The sequence below is a fragment of the Atractosteus spatula genome, chromosome 1, assembly GCF_055471065.1.
Source record: "Atractosteus spatula isolate fAtrSpa1 chromosome 1, fAtrSpa1.hap1, whole genome shotgun sequence".
Classification (NCBI taxonomy): Eukaryota; Metazoa; Chordata; class Actinopteri; order Semionotiformes; family Lepisosteidae; genus Atractosteus; species Atractosteus spatula.
Window position 1 is genome coordinate 13,822,397 of NC_142706.1, and position 18,119 is coordinate 13,840,515.

The window sequence follows — 18,119 nt, forward strand, 5'->3', positions numbered from 1 at the left end:
CCTGGAAGTGGTTAATGATTGGATTTTAGGCATTGTTCACAAAAGTTAATGGGTCCTGCAATACTTGACTGCATACACACAAACAAGGGTCTGTCCTTCACTGAGGTTGAATGGGAAGGCCTTTGCACTAATTCCACAGCAGCCTGAGTTGTGACAGTAGGCTCAGAGGTGACTCATCAGCGCATTGAGACTTTGATCAGTTCTGGTGTAAGAAAGTGCATAATTTTAGGGCAAAGTCCTGGGAGCGCTGCAGGTAAGCTTTTGAAAAGGCTTTTTGAAAATTTAATGTTGTACCACATTGCAGAAGTTGACATTCCTTTGACATGAAATAATGTCTCTGCACATTTTTACCAAAGGTTTGTTGGTTCTAGATGAGGCTTTATACTGTACATTCTGTCTCAGTTTCCCTCTTTTTATTGATATTATGATGTTTAAAAATATCTCTATACTTGTAAAGCAGCTTCAGTTAATATTTTAGAAATCAAAACAAATTGTGACTGCACATTCACAGCACACAATTGATTTTGCCAATCAGCTGTTGATTTATACACTGTTTTCTCCTTTTCTGCAATACATAGAATTAGAATTTATTTACTCTCCAACACTAGAGTAGAGTAAGACTAGTTAGGTTAAAGTTATTGTATGTCTACATAGAAAGTTACATGAAAATTTTATATTTATATATTCAAAGACTTGAAAAATGTTGGTGGGCTAATTGAAGCTCAAGAATGAAGCCTGCGACTGAGAGACTTTAGTGGAAATGAAGTGCAGATACATATAATTGGAAATAGTGTGGTTTTCCGAACAATCTGCACAGCAATTTTGTGTATTTCTGGTAATACTTTTACGAAATGGCTGGAATTTGTGCTAATTGGGTTATAAATCGACTCATAGCCAAATCTGCTAAAAGGCCTGATATGCAGGGTTAACATTTTTGGAAAAAAATGTTTTTAGTATGCTTTTATCAGATCCTTTTTTGTATATCTCCCAAAAACCTATTGTCGCTTTTTTTTTCTTTAGTTTGCTGCCCATCTGGTCAAGGTGTGTTACCCAAAGGTCTGTATCCTGGATGGAGGCATTAACAAAATGAAGCCTACAGGTCTGCTGACAGTCCCCTCTCCTCAGATCTGAGATAAGGGTCCGGATGACACTTATGAGCAGAACCTACTGAAAGTCAACGGCAATTTGAAATATTTTTTTGTTGTCTTTTTAATGTTCATTTGTGGACAAAAACGCAAAAGCCGAACTCTTTCTGGATGTTTTATTTATTACATTTTATCAGATTAAATGGTGCAGTGTTTTTATTTTTCTCTTTTGTTTGAAAGACACCGTGTTGAACAAGCCAAAAGGGAAGTTTCTCAAGAGACATTCAGTTTAATAAGGTTAATAATATTAATAAAATTACCAGTAAAACTATTGTACTTTCAGAGCCTCTTCTGCCCTGCAAGATGTTAAAAGAGATAAAACACACTCCGAGAAATGGAATTGCGCAATGATTAATCTGAAAATCTGTAGGTGATTCTTGCGTCTTTTTTGTCTTTTAAATGCACCATGAACTGCACTGCAGCTTGTCTGTACCTCATGAATTATTTTAAAAGCTATCCATAACCACATACGTGATTATGAATCATGTCTGTTGTCTAAAATTCTGCACAACGAACCTGGTACTTCTTCCATAAATTACAAAGTTCATCAGGAGCACTGAAAAAGATGGATATTGGATAGAATACTCCTTTCAATAACTGATATTTCTTGTTTTACATATGAAAACATAAGTACGTGATTGAAATTCTGTGAGAACTTTATAAAATGAACATTTGCTAAAGCTGATGTTTTGTGGTAAATTGTAATGCTGACTTTATTTATGAATTGGCTTAAATTAACTTGTTTTGTTTTTGATGAAGATTAATTTAGTCCACTGTGATAATGTAAGACTTAACAGCCAGTAATAATGATGATGTGTTTTACAGCTGTCATTGTGGCTTGATTGATTGACTCTCAAATAAATGCTTTTCAAGGTGAATGTTTATGTCAAACAGATGCTGTATTGTGGGTATATAAATGACCTATTGAAATAGTAACTGAGCCACTTTTAAACTGGGAAAGAGAAAAAAAGTTTTAAAAGAATAAGACTGATCTGTTTGATAAAATAGATTTGTGGTGTAGAAAGTTGTGTATAACAATGTCAAAATTATGTATGGGTTTGGCTTGCTGTTAAGTGCACTATAGCTGTTTTGTCTTATTCTTAACTAAAATCAAAAGTATGCCAGTATATCTGATTCCAGTTAGAATTGCCTTTGAACAATAAAGCAGATCTCAGCAATTCAAATTTAATTTCGTTTCCTTGAAAGTGTGTTTTATCCCACTGCTAACATTTGGATATAAATAACACCATTGACAGAACATGTTTGCAACCTAGGATACTCATTAATATCCATTTCAAACATTCATTGTATTAAATGGAATATGTACAGTACATGTACATACAGTGTACTGTATGATGGGATAGTGTACATAACTCTTGTTAAATGCTAAAACCGGAGCAGGAGAATTTTTCTCTGTAAGGAAACTGGTTTTTACCAAATTTAGGATGTTGTGTTTCATGAATGTTAATGATTACAAAGGCTTTCACCTCAGTCTTTTGGGGAAAGTGGAAACAAAACATCAGGTAGTTGTTGTAATTATTTTCTTGTCTAGGTTCTGTCCAGCAGACGTCCTCATAGTTTAAAACTCAATTTGATACGACGCAGAAACAACCATGTCAAATAACAACTGTCAGGTTTGAATTGATAAAATACGGGTGTATTTTTATGTAATTTAATCGTATGTCACCATATAGTGATTTTCTACTCCTAATTTACTGAGGAGCACAAACCTCAATAAACAAGGGATGTCATTTGCAGTAGAATCTCATATCAAAACAATTTTCAGTGATATAGAAAAAAACTGATGGGAGGTGAATTTATATGATTTGATAAGTGTTTTCACCCTTCACAATTTGGGCATTGTGGTACATTTGTAGCACAGTTGAAACAAAATGTACTCCCAAAGATTTTTTTTTTGGTTGGCATAACCCTTAATCCCTTACTCAGTTTCTCAGTACAGATTTCCACTATCTCTCTGTTCAGCTACAGCACCTTCCCCTGTTTGTTTATTTATAGCTCAAGTGTTGTGATGGACTTGGCAGACGGGTCCAAGTACAGTACTTTGCATGCACTTGGATTATGGAAACAGTTCCTTTCTTTTTCAGAAAGATGGTAGAGTTCAGTACTTTAACTCTGTGAAAAGAACCTTGGAAGCAATTAAATTAAAAAACCAACAAGAAAAAGAATGGTTTAGCCACTGAACCATGTAGTTCCCTGTAAAGCAATGATGTCAGTGCTTTAACAAACAAAGGGGATGTTTTGAAAGCAACAGTTCCCTGAGAAATGTGCTGCTGAGTGCAAAGCAGGGGTTGAACTGCACGATTTGCAGCACATGGAAATATGGCAGTTTATTAAATATCTAACCTTCTTATACAACTTCCAATGCTTGGTAGCTTTATTATTCAAAACCTATTCTTGCTCCCAGATGGGAGGAGGGATAGAACCAAGCACTGCTGTACCAAGTCAGCCATGATCTGTAGAAAACTCTTCATGGTTGACTTGTTACCTAATTGCTTGTGAATCAGGATATAGTTAGACTACAATGCGCACAATGCCCCTTTGTCAGGTGTTTAGCAGTCAGTGGTGGAGTTGCTTAGCTAAACTTAAAATTTAAAGGTCAATTTGAAACAAGAACATAAATATTGAAACCTTCACCTTCATACTGTATACAGAAAAAGGAATTTGTCACATTTTATTGCAAAACACATTGCAGAAGGTACAACCAAAAAGTATGCCGACTAACCTAGTGATTAATATGTGTTATTTCAGCGTCTTTTATAATAGGAATTTTATTGTATTTTTTTTACCCTTGGATGAGACGTCTAAATGTATCTCTCTTCCCTGAGATCAGCCCCTAACCCTTAACCTCATTTCAGGTGATGACAGTCAGGATCTGACCGTGCCCATTTGCTTTGTCTTCAAAATAATTGATATTTTTGTGCTATTAGAAAGAGGAAACATTTATTCTTAGTTTTGTTAAAGTATTCAAATCCTTGCATAGTTATTTTACATGTTATCGCTTTGTAGCCTGTAGTTTGCGGGACTCTGTCCAATCACCTACTTTAAGTGATACTGCAAACATGTGGCAAAAGACTTTAGGGTCAGACAGGACGAAATTGGAATCTTTTGATTTAAATTCCAAGTGTTACATCTGAGACAAACCTAATATAGAGCATCACTCAGTGAACATCATTCCTGCTGTCAGGCATGGTGGTGGCAGGATAATGTTCTGCTTATCATCAGCAGGGAATAGGAAACTTGTCAAGTCTGATGGGAACATAGATGGAACATAGTACCTGCTAATCTTAAACGAAAACCTGCTTCATCCTAAAACTGGGACAAAAAATTCAAATTTCAGCAGAATAGTGATCGGGAGCACGAGGCCAAAGCTACACTGACATGCCTTAAGAACAAGAAATTGAAAGCCCTTGAGTGACCCAGTCAAAGTCCTGACTGCAATCCTGTTGAGAATCCAGGAAGACCTCGAGACCCCAAACAACCTGAGAGAGCGTGAGTAAATCTGCCAAGAAGAATGGGCAACAGCATTGTTGGTATAGAAGGTTTATAGAGACTTAACCATAAAGATTTACAGCGGTGATCGATACCAAAGGTGCTCCAACCAAATATTGAGTTCATGGGTCTGAGCACTTCATGCCTTCAACATATTTCAGTTTTTATCTCACTTTATGTCCATTGCCAGATTGCTTTGTTTAATTTCATTTCAATGTAAAGATCGGATTTTGACTTTCAGCACATTACATGTTCCTTAATTGTATATGGTTAATGACAAGATTTTAGCTTTGATTGTATTACAAAGTCCCGCTTGAGCCTTTGGGTGTGTAGCAGCAAGGTGGCTCTGACCTAGGCTATTGATTAATTAAAGCAGAACCAGTCAATCTGTGTAAAAAAAAATGCAAAGGGGCCACCTCACTAAAACAGTGTTAGCCCTGTGCTCACTAAAGCCAAACCTTTCATAGCTCTTCAAATCAGAAAGAAACCTGAACTGCTAATGGAGTGTTAATGCAATTATTTTAACGATTAAAAACATCTAAAATATACCTAACAGGTTTGTACAGTAACAATTTCTATCTCCAAAACAGCCTTATCAGAAGTGGCTTTAAAGGGTTGAGTCCAGTAATTCAAGTAAAGGGCTTGTTAACATTAGATATCAAGATAAGGGATTGACTCTCTATGGGTTACCACTTATGCTCTGTTTTTACGCTGAGTTAGTAAGCCACTTAAATCAATTGCTGCTGTTAATTTTATTATTAGTAGTATTACAAATATCTATAATACATACCATTTGGTGATTAAATGTAATGTTTTAAGAGGCATGAATGGTGTAAAAAGAGTAATATCATCAATATCAATCCTACTAATCCATAATGTTGGTTATTCTGTTTTTTATGTTTATCTTCCTGAGGTTTTGTGGCTAACAGTATTTCCCTACCAAGCACCTCTCCCTCAAAACTTTTTTTCCCACGTTATGAAGAGCATTGATTAATTTCCAAAAATTTAAGCAAGTCTCTCGGACTGTACGTTGTGAAACAAGGAGAACATAGGTTATTAGGTGTCCCTTTCATCCAAGGACAAAGAAGGTAACAGACAGAATCCATTATATTCTCTCAGCTTTGTAGGACATGAAGACATTGTTAAAAAAAGTTACAGGCAGCAGACTTATCACCACAAACAAATGTGCTTCCTTCCGTCTGACACTGTAAATTAGTGATGCTGTGTTTCTTTATACTGTAGGTAACCATGGATCATCTACTGTATGAGAAACTAAGTATTGTATTGTTAAAAATGAAAAATTGGGTGTTAAATGAAAGAAGGCCTCAGAATCAAGAAAAAAAGAAGTACAAGAATTGCCATAACTTACGAATTACAGCACAATGGCTTCTGTATAAAGACTATTTTAGACGACACACAGAAAGAAGGAGTTCAGCACAGAGCAGGAAGCTAGGCAATTTTTGTCAATCATATAGTCTTTCAGCAGTAGAATATGAAACGTCAATCTGCATTGCTTTTGTTCCTCATCCTTTGTTATGTTTCTTCAGACTACACTCCCTATTCATGAAGAGCAATTTCTTTTAGAACTGGTTGCTTATTTTTCCCCCATATTGTCTGTGCTACCCCTCACTGGTGTCTAAAACAGCATTTTATAGTCCTTACAACTGCTCCTAATCATCTACAGTATATAGCATTGAGCAGGGAAGAACTGAAAGGGTGAGTGACTGGCCTCTATGAATTCCCTTAAAGTGCTTGGCTCCAAAGAGGTTATATAAAACAAATCTACTGCATATTCATCTGGGTTAAAAGCAAATAAGTACCAAGGTTTCAGTGCTTCACAAAACACTAACTTTGTGTATGCCCTAAATTGTTCTAAATATAAGAAAATGAAAAGGTTTTACAATAGTATACCAGTGATTTCAGTGTATTTCTTCCTTACGCCTGGATCAGGTAATGAGCCAACTATAACTAGACTTTCCGAAGGGAAGGGTTATTTATTTAGCCAAGGCTCTCTCAGCTGTCTTCCACTTTGTTGAGAACTGCAGGCTTTTAATGAAGCACTGCTCCTCCATACAGAGCTAACCCTCCAGTATGGTGTTGCAGAGCTTTTACAGCATGACTAGCTTGATGAGTAAGTTAGGCTGGCAGAGATTGTCAGCTCTTCCTGATTCCCCCCATGCAGAGCAGGAGTTGGTAGCTGTGGTGTGGTATTTAAAAAGAGTTATTGATTCCGATATTGAATTTGGTATAAAATGGAAGAAAAAGGTCAAAGACTACAGCACAGACTTGTCGACATGCTGCTGTTCTTTGTTGGCCTCACTTATCTTTTCATACAGTTACGGAAAGAACTTATTCTCCATCCCCATGAGGGCCACTGGTTTACATATTCCCATTCCCAGAAGACAAGGACTTTATGTCCCCGCCATTGTCAGTTTTGAATTTTGTTTTCAGTGGCAGCCAGTCAAAACGCCATTTCAGCCTGGCCCTCAACTATGGATCCATTGTGTATGCTCTAATGCGGTGATAACTGACTGAATGGGAGCGGTAGTGCTGTTTTGTCCTGCTATGGAGACAGAAACAGACTGTCAGAACTTTCTTGATAAGCCACAGTGTGCCACATAAACCTGGCGCCACAGAACAAAGAGAGGATTGTTTGCACGACAAGAAAGGTTGTGATATTTTATATCCAATATGATACAGCAAGTGAAGAGCTAAGGGAATGTCAAAGATCATAATTGACTTTTATATCTCAAGTACACAGCCAGGCCTTTTTCACAAATGGAAGATTTCCATCTTTAGCTTCGGGCAATTTTGGCATCAGTGGCACATTACTTGTCTTCATTTAAAAACACCTTAACACAAGGGCTTACTCCTTTTCCTTCTTTTCTGTTGTTGACAACCGCTATTATTCATTTAGTTGTCTGCATCGGAAAAATATTTTTGAGTAAATCCTAATTTAATTGCATAATAGTTGTGAAAACAAAAGAAGCTAACTTCTATGCACTCTTCTGTGTGGAGTGAAGTCAATGCAAAAATCCACAGGTTATAGTGTGAGTATGGGTATCAACATTTATTTCAGTTCTTAAAATAAATCTCACAGGAAATGCAATGCTTGCATACAATGGTAGATTTTCTAGCTACACTAAAACATCCTCAAATGAAGAGTACACTTGTGCTGGAATGATTAGAAATTTCTTAGAAGGCACCTACACTAAACCTACTATATGTGTATTTTCCGTAATAGTTTTTATATAGAGTAAATGAAACAGTCATGGTCTTCATTTCCTCCTGGTCTTTACCAATCTTAGCCTCCTATAATAAGCCGCATGTATGAACTGGCTTTATCACTCTGTTCTCTTCCCCGCTGAAAACTAATGTGTGGTAAGTGTACCGGTACACTTTGGCTGACATTGGATCATCCTGGTGAATTCTAAACAGTGGTGGTGTTTACCTGTAGAGTGCTTTGAGTGAAATGTCCACAAGCACTATATACAGTACTGTACAAGTACAGGTATGTATTATTTATTATTATTCATTTACAATAATAGTAAGAATGTGACTGTGTGCAACTTTTTGTTTCTAATCGAAAGAGAGGATTTGTTATTTTCACCTTAGTGTAACTACTGTAAATTAAATTTATGTCAATTACTTGAACTAATTTTATGGAAGAGGGCACTAAGAAGTTCGTTGTCCCTGTAATATGATGTGTTCATATTACATCAGCAGTAGTGTTTGAGACCCAGCAGCTGTGCAGATCTCAGTGGTATCAGAGTTCAGTGTTATAGACAAGCCTTCCTATTGTTATGTCACAAATGTCAACTCCTGTAGTGGCGTATAGAGAGACACTGCACACACTCTTGTTAATGGACCATATTGTGGGGGAAGAACAGTAAATATGAACCTTGAAATAACAGACTCATGTGAAATATAATAAGCCATTAACTAACCTGGGATACTGGTATTTATGAAAGGCTGTACAATAATATTTTCTGTAATAGACTGAGATATATTCCCTGATGACTTTTGAGTGGTACAAAAAGAAAATAGTCTATCCCTCTCCCCTTTTTATTTGACCACTGACTGCTGTTTGCAATGCATGTCATGACACTAGGCTTTAGTGTACGTCCAATCTCAGTTTACAAATGTTTGATCATTTTATCCTCATTCTCCATGGTGGGGTGTAACTTTATCATGATCTGTGGTGCTACATTTAGCAAGTCCTGGTAAGATTTCCAAGGTCTTGTGGAAAATTCCAGTGTATATATATATTTGTATGAGCTTAACATGCAGAGGTTACATAGTTATATTGTCACAGTCAGGTGCCTCAGCCAGTCGCGGCTGGCATCATCCAAATCGATAAAGTTGCCGGGGCATCTGAAGCGAGGGCAGGAGTATAGGATGTGGTCAGCCGTCTGCTCCTTGCCATCACCGCATTCGCAAGTCGGGTCATCAGTGAGACCCCACTTGTGTAGGGTGGCCCGGAAACGGCCATGTCCGGTTCTTAGTCGGTTCAGCTTGACCCAGGCTTGTCTGGGTAGGTCATTTCCAGCGGGTTTGTTGGATACTTTGTCGATAAATTGTTTCAGTCTAGTCATGCTCATAACAATGGTCTGAGGACTCTTTCTTGTAGCTTGAGGATGATAAATTCTAATGTTTCAGATCTTCTACTGGAACAGAGCTGTTTAACTTTTATTGCTATTATGAACGACATGTTCCAAGTATACGGCCAAATTTAGAAGAAATCAATACAAGGCCGCATGCAGCGCTTGTTTTGCTGATTATCCTTACCTTATACAGTTTTCTGGGTGTTTATCTCACTTTTCAAGATGTATATACAATAGATCACAAAAGTACTTCCCACTAGGAATGCATACAGAGTGCTTTCCTTGTCATTGGTCAGGCTGAGCACACACCACTTTAAGATCACTTGGGAAAAAAAATACAATACAGCCCTTTCTGCAAAGCGAAAGACTTCCAAAAAAGGAAGGCTTTAAGCTGAACCACTTAGTGTATCTGCACCGTAACATATGAAGTGCCTCACTGTACTGTACGTATACCATCAGAGCTTTATACAGTTATCCAATAGAGCCCTTCTCAGGAATGTTGGGCATGTGCCAGACTTTATATTAAAGATAATACTATACTAGCTGTTATGCTTTTCACACCAGTGGCAAAAATAGACTGCAGACCATATGTCTTTCTTCCAAAAATACTTTTCCTTTTCAGCTTTACATACTGTAATATACAGTATTAGGCAAGCGTAAGATCGCATTTCATTTTATGAAAAAGTTTAAGTTTGCTGAGCTACTTGTGCTGGGAAAGCTACTTAATTTAGTGAACTGTTAAATAATGATCTTTTTATACGTCTCCAGCTAACAACAGATTTCTTGAATTAGTTTTAGATCCATGTTATTAAAGCAAAAAATAAATAAATACGGTGATCTATCTAGATTCTGTGCTCTGTATGGGCACTGAATGGTATTTGCTTTGTTGAAATACTACAGTATAAGATTTTGAAGATTCCATCAAATACTGGAAAGACTCAGAACACTATGTTATCCAACTGGTATTAATACTAATACTGGTATTAGTCTGAAGACTACTTGAGCATTTTGCAAGGTTCCACTAGTTATAGTTCAAGTGCTTTAAGATGGAGAAACAGCATGGTGCATCTGAGAGATTGCTGGTTACAAAATGTCAAAATGATTGGATAATGTCTGAATGGTCCATTGTGCTAGAAACATTTATGTACCTGGTTTGTGTTTTATTCTATTGTAAAATTCTACTGTAAGTTCACCATGACAGCTTGTAATGGGAATATTACTTTGACATGCCTTGCACAATAGAGAATTCTTATGCATGGGATGGTCAATGTGGGATATTCTATGACTCCCAAAAACACCAGTATTAATCAGCATTTATGCAAAAAAATATACTGTAGAAGCATATATACACACACAGGGAATTTGAAAACCCAAAAGGTAAATACTGTACATATAATTTTTACACCACATTTGGATGAGGTCTCTCTGTAAAATTTTCTGTGAACACAGCAGATCAGTGCTTTTGACCCATTCACAGTTAGAAAACTGAAAGTTTATTTACATTTTTATTGAGTATAACACTGGTTGAAAATTAATGTTTTAGTACAAGAATATGTGGGCCTGTCCATTCAGTCACACTATCACTGAGACCCATTCTAGTATTCAACTAGACTATTGTACAAGTTAATAGTTATCCTCAAGCATAACAGGAAATTCTGTCACATTTCCCCATGAAAACTTAACCCCATAATATTTAACCATGTAAACAGCAGAATACTGTTGAGTTACTACATTTAATACGGTTTGAGTTTTCAGTTTATCCACAACTTTGAACTTAAATTACAGGGGGAAAAAGCATTTACATAAGAAACCATAGTTCTTACAGATTTGTTTTAGACTGATTTCAACAGCTTTGTACCACACTTTTTACTTTGCACACGCATGAAAATGTTTTAGAATATATACAAAATTTTAGAAATGTTTATATAAGTGAATAGAATGAGGTTTTATACACACATGCAGAACCTGGCCAAATTAAAATGAGCACCCTTGTACAACCCCCAGTCACGCATGGAGCAGATGCAAACACTGTAATGTCTATCAGTGTGACCCTGTACCCCCTGCAGGGCCTGACACAGATGCTAAAAGAGTTAATAATTATATAACTGACATGACTGAAATGATGTAGTAAAACCGAACAAATCCACAATGTTTTAGGGGATGCTCATTTAAATTTAGCAGGGCCCGGTACATATATTTACAATCCTACACATGAGTAACTTGAAAATAATTCAAGCCATTCATCAGTATAATAAAAAGCACCAAACAAAATACATAGAAATTAACTCAATGCTTTTCATAATGGCAGTATTGCTACAGTACTGTACGTTCTTGGCTGATTTATAGAAATACTACATTAATGAAACAGTGCTTAATAACCTACTCAAATGATTATACTGCTGTTCCCAGCTCTACAGAAACATGGTAAAACCCGTCTGAGAAGACCAGCACATTTTAATTAAATTTTTATAAAAACTGATGTCTATTAAATAACTGTCACTAGTTCCATGTCAAATTATTCTTTTTCTTCAAACCACTGTTTTTCTCCTTCGTATGAAAACAAAAGGTAAATGTATGTATTTAATGTCTTGATTTTTAATCCAAATTTCTTCACAATTTCTTTTAACTGGTAAAGGCTATATGATTGACATGAATAAATACGAAACATTAAAATACATCTACAATACAGATTTTTCACCCATTTTCCATCTAAATTCACAGGCAGTACCTTTATACTTCTGCTGTAAAAAATGATCAGTGAGTTCAGAGACTGGAACATTTTTAAAAAATTTTAAAACACCTGATAAATTTGCCTTCTCAATGTAATCTAACATACGAGCTTGACCCTCTACTTGCATACGAAAGCTAACGTTTTTGGCTTTCCGTTCAAATAACATCTTCTTATCAAATATTCTACATTCAGCTTCAAAGTGTGTGCTGTTTCTTTATTTTTAGAATATTTTTAATGAACATACAATAAATCCAAAAATAGAACCTTGGTGTGTATACTGTATGTTGAAAATGTCTTAATGCTCTCTTGAATACTATTACTAGCCCATGCATGATGAAAATGTACTGCAAATGCTTGCTAAGCTTGCTCTGACAGGTGATTATTCCAAAAGACAAATATGTGAAAACTAACAACAGGCTGTTTTGTTGCCGATTTTATGTGATGGATATGGCACTGCCTGCTGCGATTCAGTTGCAGTTGTTTGATCGCAAACAGTGCCTTTCCCTATACAGCCCTTGGCCACAAAGAAGCCTACAGTCTCACTTTCAAGGGCAGGACGTCACTTCTGTAACACTTTCTGTCTCACCGAATATTTACAGCATCTTATTCAGAGGTATGCTATATATAAACGATCAAAGGCAGAAAAGAAAAATGTATTTTGTATTTCAGTCAGACAACGTAAAAAAAAATCACATTTTAATCTCGGTTTGTGTTTTGCCTCCTGTCACACATATTATTAAACAAAGACTGTATGCACGTGCTTAAACAACTGGTGTGACGGACACGGATGATTACAGTTCACGTGCTCCAGATCATAGATCGAAAGACAAACCTCCTTGCACTGAAATTTCCAATATGATTCATCAGATTTTCCAATACAGTCCTCTATTCATTACGCCTTCTGTTAGTTAACAAGATCTCCTACATCTTTAGCTCCTACACATCCCCGCAAACTTAAATTAGCTCTCCTAATTTCACTGCGGGCAGCAAAAACTCCTCTTTAAATTCTTCACATGGCTTTCTCCAAACTGTTTCTCTCCATTCTGCATGATACCAAATACAGTATACATCTGGTACTGATTACAATTTAGTGCTGTCTGAATTATGAGGGTATTTTTTGGCAAAAACTAATTGTTTGGCTATGCAGATCAGAAGCCATACTAATAGCCCAGTCACTTACTTCCCTCTGTTTCATACTGTTTGTGCCATTATTTTACTACCATATTTCTCACTGCACTTCTGCACAACATCTGAAGCACAAGCTTATTGTTGGAGTACATCTAGGATTGAATTAGTTAAATACATGTATTGTATAGAAAATGGTGATTTTTTTACAGGTGGCATGAATACCATATGTTCTAATACAAAAATATTGCTTTTTAACGTTTAAATACGGTAAAAGACTGTTAAAAATGGAAATTAATTGGATGACTCTTGTAGATGTTACAGTACATAAACAATATCCATCCACCCTGGAAAAGAATTCCTACCAACTCAATAGCTGCATATTTAGAGCAAATCATTTACTTGAAGTTGTGAAGTTAGTCAATACTATTTAATGTCAACTGGTCAGCACAGAGAAGCTTATTTTAAAAAAAGTCAATTTCAAAAATGTCAAAACAGTTGTAACAGGAATTATTCCCAGAATGAAGAGTGTGGCACACAATAATAATTTGTAGATATGAATAAGACATAATTCTTTAAAACAAACAAATGGCAGGACAGAATCCACTTTTAGAGGTAAAGATAAATACAATTTCACTAGGATTCATAAGATGAAAATAGGTTCACATTGTGATTAACACTCATGCCAGCATTCCTCTGCTTTAGTGGAGCATGCACAGAATATACACAAAGAGAACAAGAAAAGGAGAGAAAATTAATTGAGAAGTCCATTATTCTGACTGTTTTTCTCTAATCTTTCTCAATTTGAGACACACTTCTTTGGAATTGCTCTGTTCAGGCTTCTTGCCCCGTGAATCATATACTCCAAGTAGTTGAGGAGCAGTGTCCATTCCAGTATTTTTTGTCATCACGTTAAAGTCTTCTCAGATTGTGCTCCTCCGTGCAGGAACCTCTTCTGAGACTAACATCATCCACGCTGATCTCTCCAATCCTACCTCTCCCACGCTCTCCTTTCAAGATGACCTGAGAACAAAAGCAATAGAAAAGAGGTTTACTCCTACAAGCAAAAGTTGTTACACTTTCATTTTTTACAATAAAGGTAATAAGTCAGGAAACTACTTGATGTAAGATAAAGCCATTTAGTGTTGGAGTACAGGAAGGTGATTTCATACACTGTACACCACCACGATAACTTTTAAAGGCTTTAGCTATAAGCAGAAATTCGATTTTTTGAACAAATTAAGACAGCTATTCTTCCCCACACAATTTTGTGAAAAAAAAAACGTTCATTTACCTCAACCAGTATCATCTCTAATATTTCAGTTGTTTGGTCAAATTCAAGTAATGTGTATGAGGGGATTGTATCCTGGATACTTTGACTTTAACTCGCCCAGCCGAGGGAATAGATACTGCTGATTGGGAAGGACTAAACAGAAGGGAGAGACAAAACATATACAAGCATGGGACGCACGTGCGGTGGGTTGGACCTTTGACCAGAAACAGAGAGAAAAAAGTGCGAATGAGGGAGAGTGCACCGAGCAGGATTAGGAGACAGAGAGAATGGATGGGAAAAGTGGAGACAAAACGTCCGCAGTTGTTCGGAGATTGTGGAAGGCTTGACGATATCGGAAGAACTGAAAAAAAAGCACAGATGCCGTGGTGATAGCACAGCCTCTTGCTTTCAGAGGAGGGTGGAGGGATGAGGTTGATAACCCAGAAGAGGCGAGACACTGACGCTGGTCCTCATTTGAAGGAGATGGACACAATGAAGATAAGGTCCCAGCAATGCAGACATTAGTCCACAACAAAACTAGAGAAGAATGCCGGATGCTGGGAAAGATCATTGCAGCACTGTGTTTAGCCAGGAAGTTTTTATACAGTATGTATGGAAGAGGAGCTGAATTTGACTTCCACCTAAGCCTCTGTTAAAGAACAGGGGGGTTGTGATGAATGCAGACTCCGCGGCCACAGACCATAGTCCAGAGCCTGTATATCATCTACTTTAGGAGTCTGCGTTTCGGTGATCTGTCACTGTTGGCTTGCGGAACTCCTGCGGGGTCCTAAGATGTACTGGTGGTCCCCTTTTTGAGAAGCCTGCTCAGTCCTAAAAAACAGTCCTTCACAGAGGTATTAGTCCCCAAATAGATCTTCAGCATCACTTTTCATGTGGAACAACTCCTCAGTCCTCTAGTCCACTGAGAGAGCTGGAACAGACAAATTCCTGACGACCTCCCAAATTCTCCACTTCTCTTCTTTCTTACATAACTCTTTTCCCTGGAAACCCTGCTCTCCCATCCATGGCCACTCTTCCCCTTCCCAGGAAGAAACCTGTCCCATTCCTACTCTAGGACCTCCTGGCACACTCAATAAGGCTCACACTTCCACAGCCTGTCTAATCTACTCTGGAAGATACATGTTACCTGTCTCATCCAAGACCTATAGTGTATACTATCTGAACTCTCTGCAATTCAGCATACAACTAACATGCTCTCCCTCCCTGAAGTGCAAGAGGTTAGCCGCAGCTCCCTATGTCTGATTGCTGTTATAGTCATTCAAGGATAGTGTGTCCAATTTACTGTAGAGAAGGAGAAGGCTTTAACTGAGCCTCAGCTTGCTCCATCACAGGGGTCATAACCCTGGTGTCCTGGCCAAATTTTCTGCTGGCCTTCACAAATCATGGCCTCCTAATAATCCTGTCTATGAACTGGCTTCATTACTCTGTTCTCCTCTCCACTGATTACTGATGTGTGGTGGTGCTGCTGTTGCATCATCTAGATAGGACTGCACATTGGTGACGGAGGAGAGGAGTCTGCATTGGTCATATAGCACTTTGAGTGGAGTGTAAAGAAAAGCGCTATATACAGTAAGTGTAAGGAATTATTATTAACACCATAAAATCACCATCCCTCTTTGTAGAAAACAGAAAGTTTTGTCAATTCCTGTGCAGTATTCTCAGTTTGGGCTACTCACGCTGTCCAGTCCTGATGCCCACAGTGTGATCTGGGTCTGCCTCCAGCCATGGCCTCCAGTCCTGCTCCACACTGCCGGGCTCTGCTGTCTTCCTTTCTTCACATACACCTGCAGATTGCCCACATGGTGCCCAGACAGCTTGTGTCTGAAGGTCAGGCACAGGTTACCCGTGTTCCAGGGGTCCTTCAGGGGAATCACCAGCCTGGCCACTCTTCCTCCTCGTTTATCACCAACCTCAGGAATTGTCAGGTACTTTCCACCTGAACACACAAGACCACTGTCATTTTCTGAAGTCACAAAACAACAAGTACTCTAATTTAATCTCTTAGCTTGTCAATGTTACCCTTGAACGGCCTTGGAGCAAGCAGGTCATTTTCATATAGGTAATAAGATACAGCAACAAAATTGCTAGAACCCTATTGATACTGTTCATACTATTTTTCTCCTTTTAGCTTGAAAATATACCCTTAATTCGAGAGACTATTGAAAGAGTTTTGTTAACTTCCTATGAATAATACCTCTTGTCGTGCAAGTTCAATTGGTAAAATACTATCAGGCCCTGGTCTTCAGTGCCTCTAATATTTGTAACATTTCTGCATATGAACTTATAACTGTACTCTCTGTAATATATTTGAGTAGCTGCAAGTGAAACACACTTGCAGCTACTCAATCTAATCTAATTTATGGTCCCTAAACTGACTCTGATTCCATTAATTTTTATGTTATATGCTTTAAGTTGCAAAGGAAGAGTTTTCACTCTTTGATACTGCACCTTCCCTATGTACATTGTTGGGTAAAAGTTTATACTGTATGTCCTGGCTGCTGCTGTACTGCAATTTCCCTCATGGGATTAATAAAGTACTTCTGTCTATCTGTCAGTCTAATCTGAATGGATTCCACTCTTATAGCAAAATAGCTTTGACGTGTTACTATTTATTATGCGCTGGTTCCATTATTTGCCTTACCCTGCTCTATTTCACTTAAATTCTTTCTCATTTTTTCATCGTGTACGTTGACCACTGTTTGCCAATTCCTATTCTAAATATTTTCAATACTTTCAATCTTCATTTCATAATCTGCTTTTTTAAATTGTAAACATTTGTTTTGGACTTTACCTGTACAGATTTGGTTGTTTTTCAACATAGAAACAGACTAATTTAGACATTTGTTCTAGTATGTGTTCTGCCAAATGAAGTAAGGAAGAAATTGTTAGAAATGTGTACCATTACATTTTCAGTACTGGATTGGTGTTCTCCACAAAAATTAAGTTGATGCGAGACATAATATGACCACATGTTGTAACTCCCTTATATAAGGATTCAGGAGTTTCTCACAATTTTCAATATCTTTTCTGATATGAACAAAATTAAAGATCTGAAACTTTGTGCACAATATAACCTATTGTCCCGGATTCTCCTTTTCGGACAGCCTGAACTTGTTTGCCTTTGCCACGACCTCCCGAGCACCGGATCACCGTAGTCACGCCCCCCTGTCTGTCAACCCGTCCTAATCCTCTTCGTCTCCTCCCCTGATGTCTTTCTCCACTTACTCCCGGATTATACCGTCTGCATAGGGTCCTGAACTACGCTTCACGGGAGCCTTGACTGGCTCCAGTTACAAACGGTATACTTGATTATGACAGGAGGAACAGACTAGATGGTAGGATCCTGCCATACTGGATTTGTCAGAAAACTTTCATACAGTGTTTTCTACGAATGCATTTGGCCACTTGGAATGACAACTGGAACGACAATGACATTGTAACAGGATCCCTTTCAAAATGGTCAAAAAGCAGCTTTTTCATTCAATAATACCCACCACGTGACAATTAAATTTCAGGTGTGTTTAATATGTATAAATTGCATGTGTTAGGACATAGCGACGACAAAAAAAATGCAATTTTGTGACAGAAAGGAACGGGATCCTAGGCAAACTGTAATCTAGAAATAAATTGCTAATTGGTTGGCAACCAAATAAGATCTTGCACTTGTCCTTCTGCTCAATTGTGAAATGAATTTGTAACTCCATAATGAG

The 18,119-nt window shown here is 37.5% G+C and overlaps 2 protein-coding genes across 7 annotated transcripts in view; one reads left to right on the forward strand and one right to left on the reverse strand.

The window, feature by feature from the left end:
* Positions 1–2,333, forward strand: part of tbck (TBC1 domain containing kinase) — a 77,472-nt gene extending 75,139 nt beyond the window's left edge. For all 3 annotated transcript variants that reach the window (XM_088913161.1, XM_088913170.1, XM_088913179.1), the window contains exon 26: positions 1,021–2,333. In XM_088913161.1, the coding sequence (XP_088769287.1) occupies positions 1,021–1,131 (111 nt within the window). In that variant the 3' untranslated portion in view covers positions 1,132–2,333. The remainder of the gene's footprint in view (positions 1–1,020) is intronic.
* Positions 2,334–10,729: 8,396 nt separating this feature from the next.
* The window catches only part of npnta (nephronectin a), a 55,577-nt gene continuing 48,187 nt past the window's right edge, over positions 10,730–18,119 (reverse strand). For all 4 annotated transcript variants that reach the window (XM_088913315.1, XM_088913137.1, XM_088913227.1 and 1 more), the window contains 2 exons: positions 16,086–16,345; positions 10,730–14,138 (listed from right to left, as the gene is read on the reverse strand). In XM_088913315.1, coding sequence (XP_088769441.1) covers positions 14,028–14,138; positions 16,086–16,345 — 371 coding nt within the window. In that variant the 3' untranslated portion in view covers positions 10,730–14,027. The remainder of the gene's footprint in view (positions 14,139–16,085; positions 16,346–18,119) is intronic.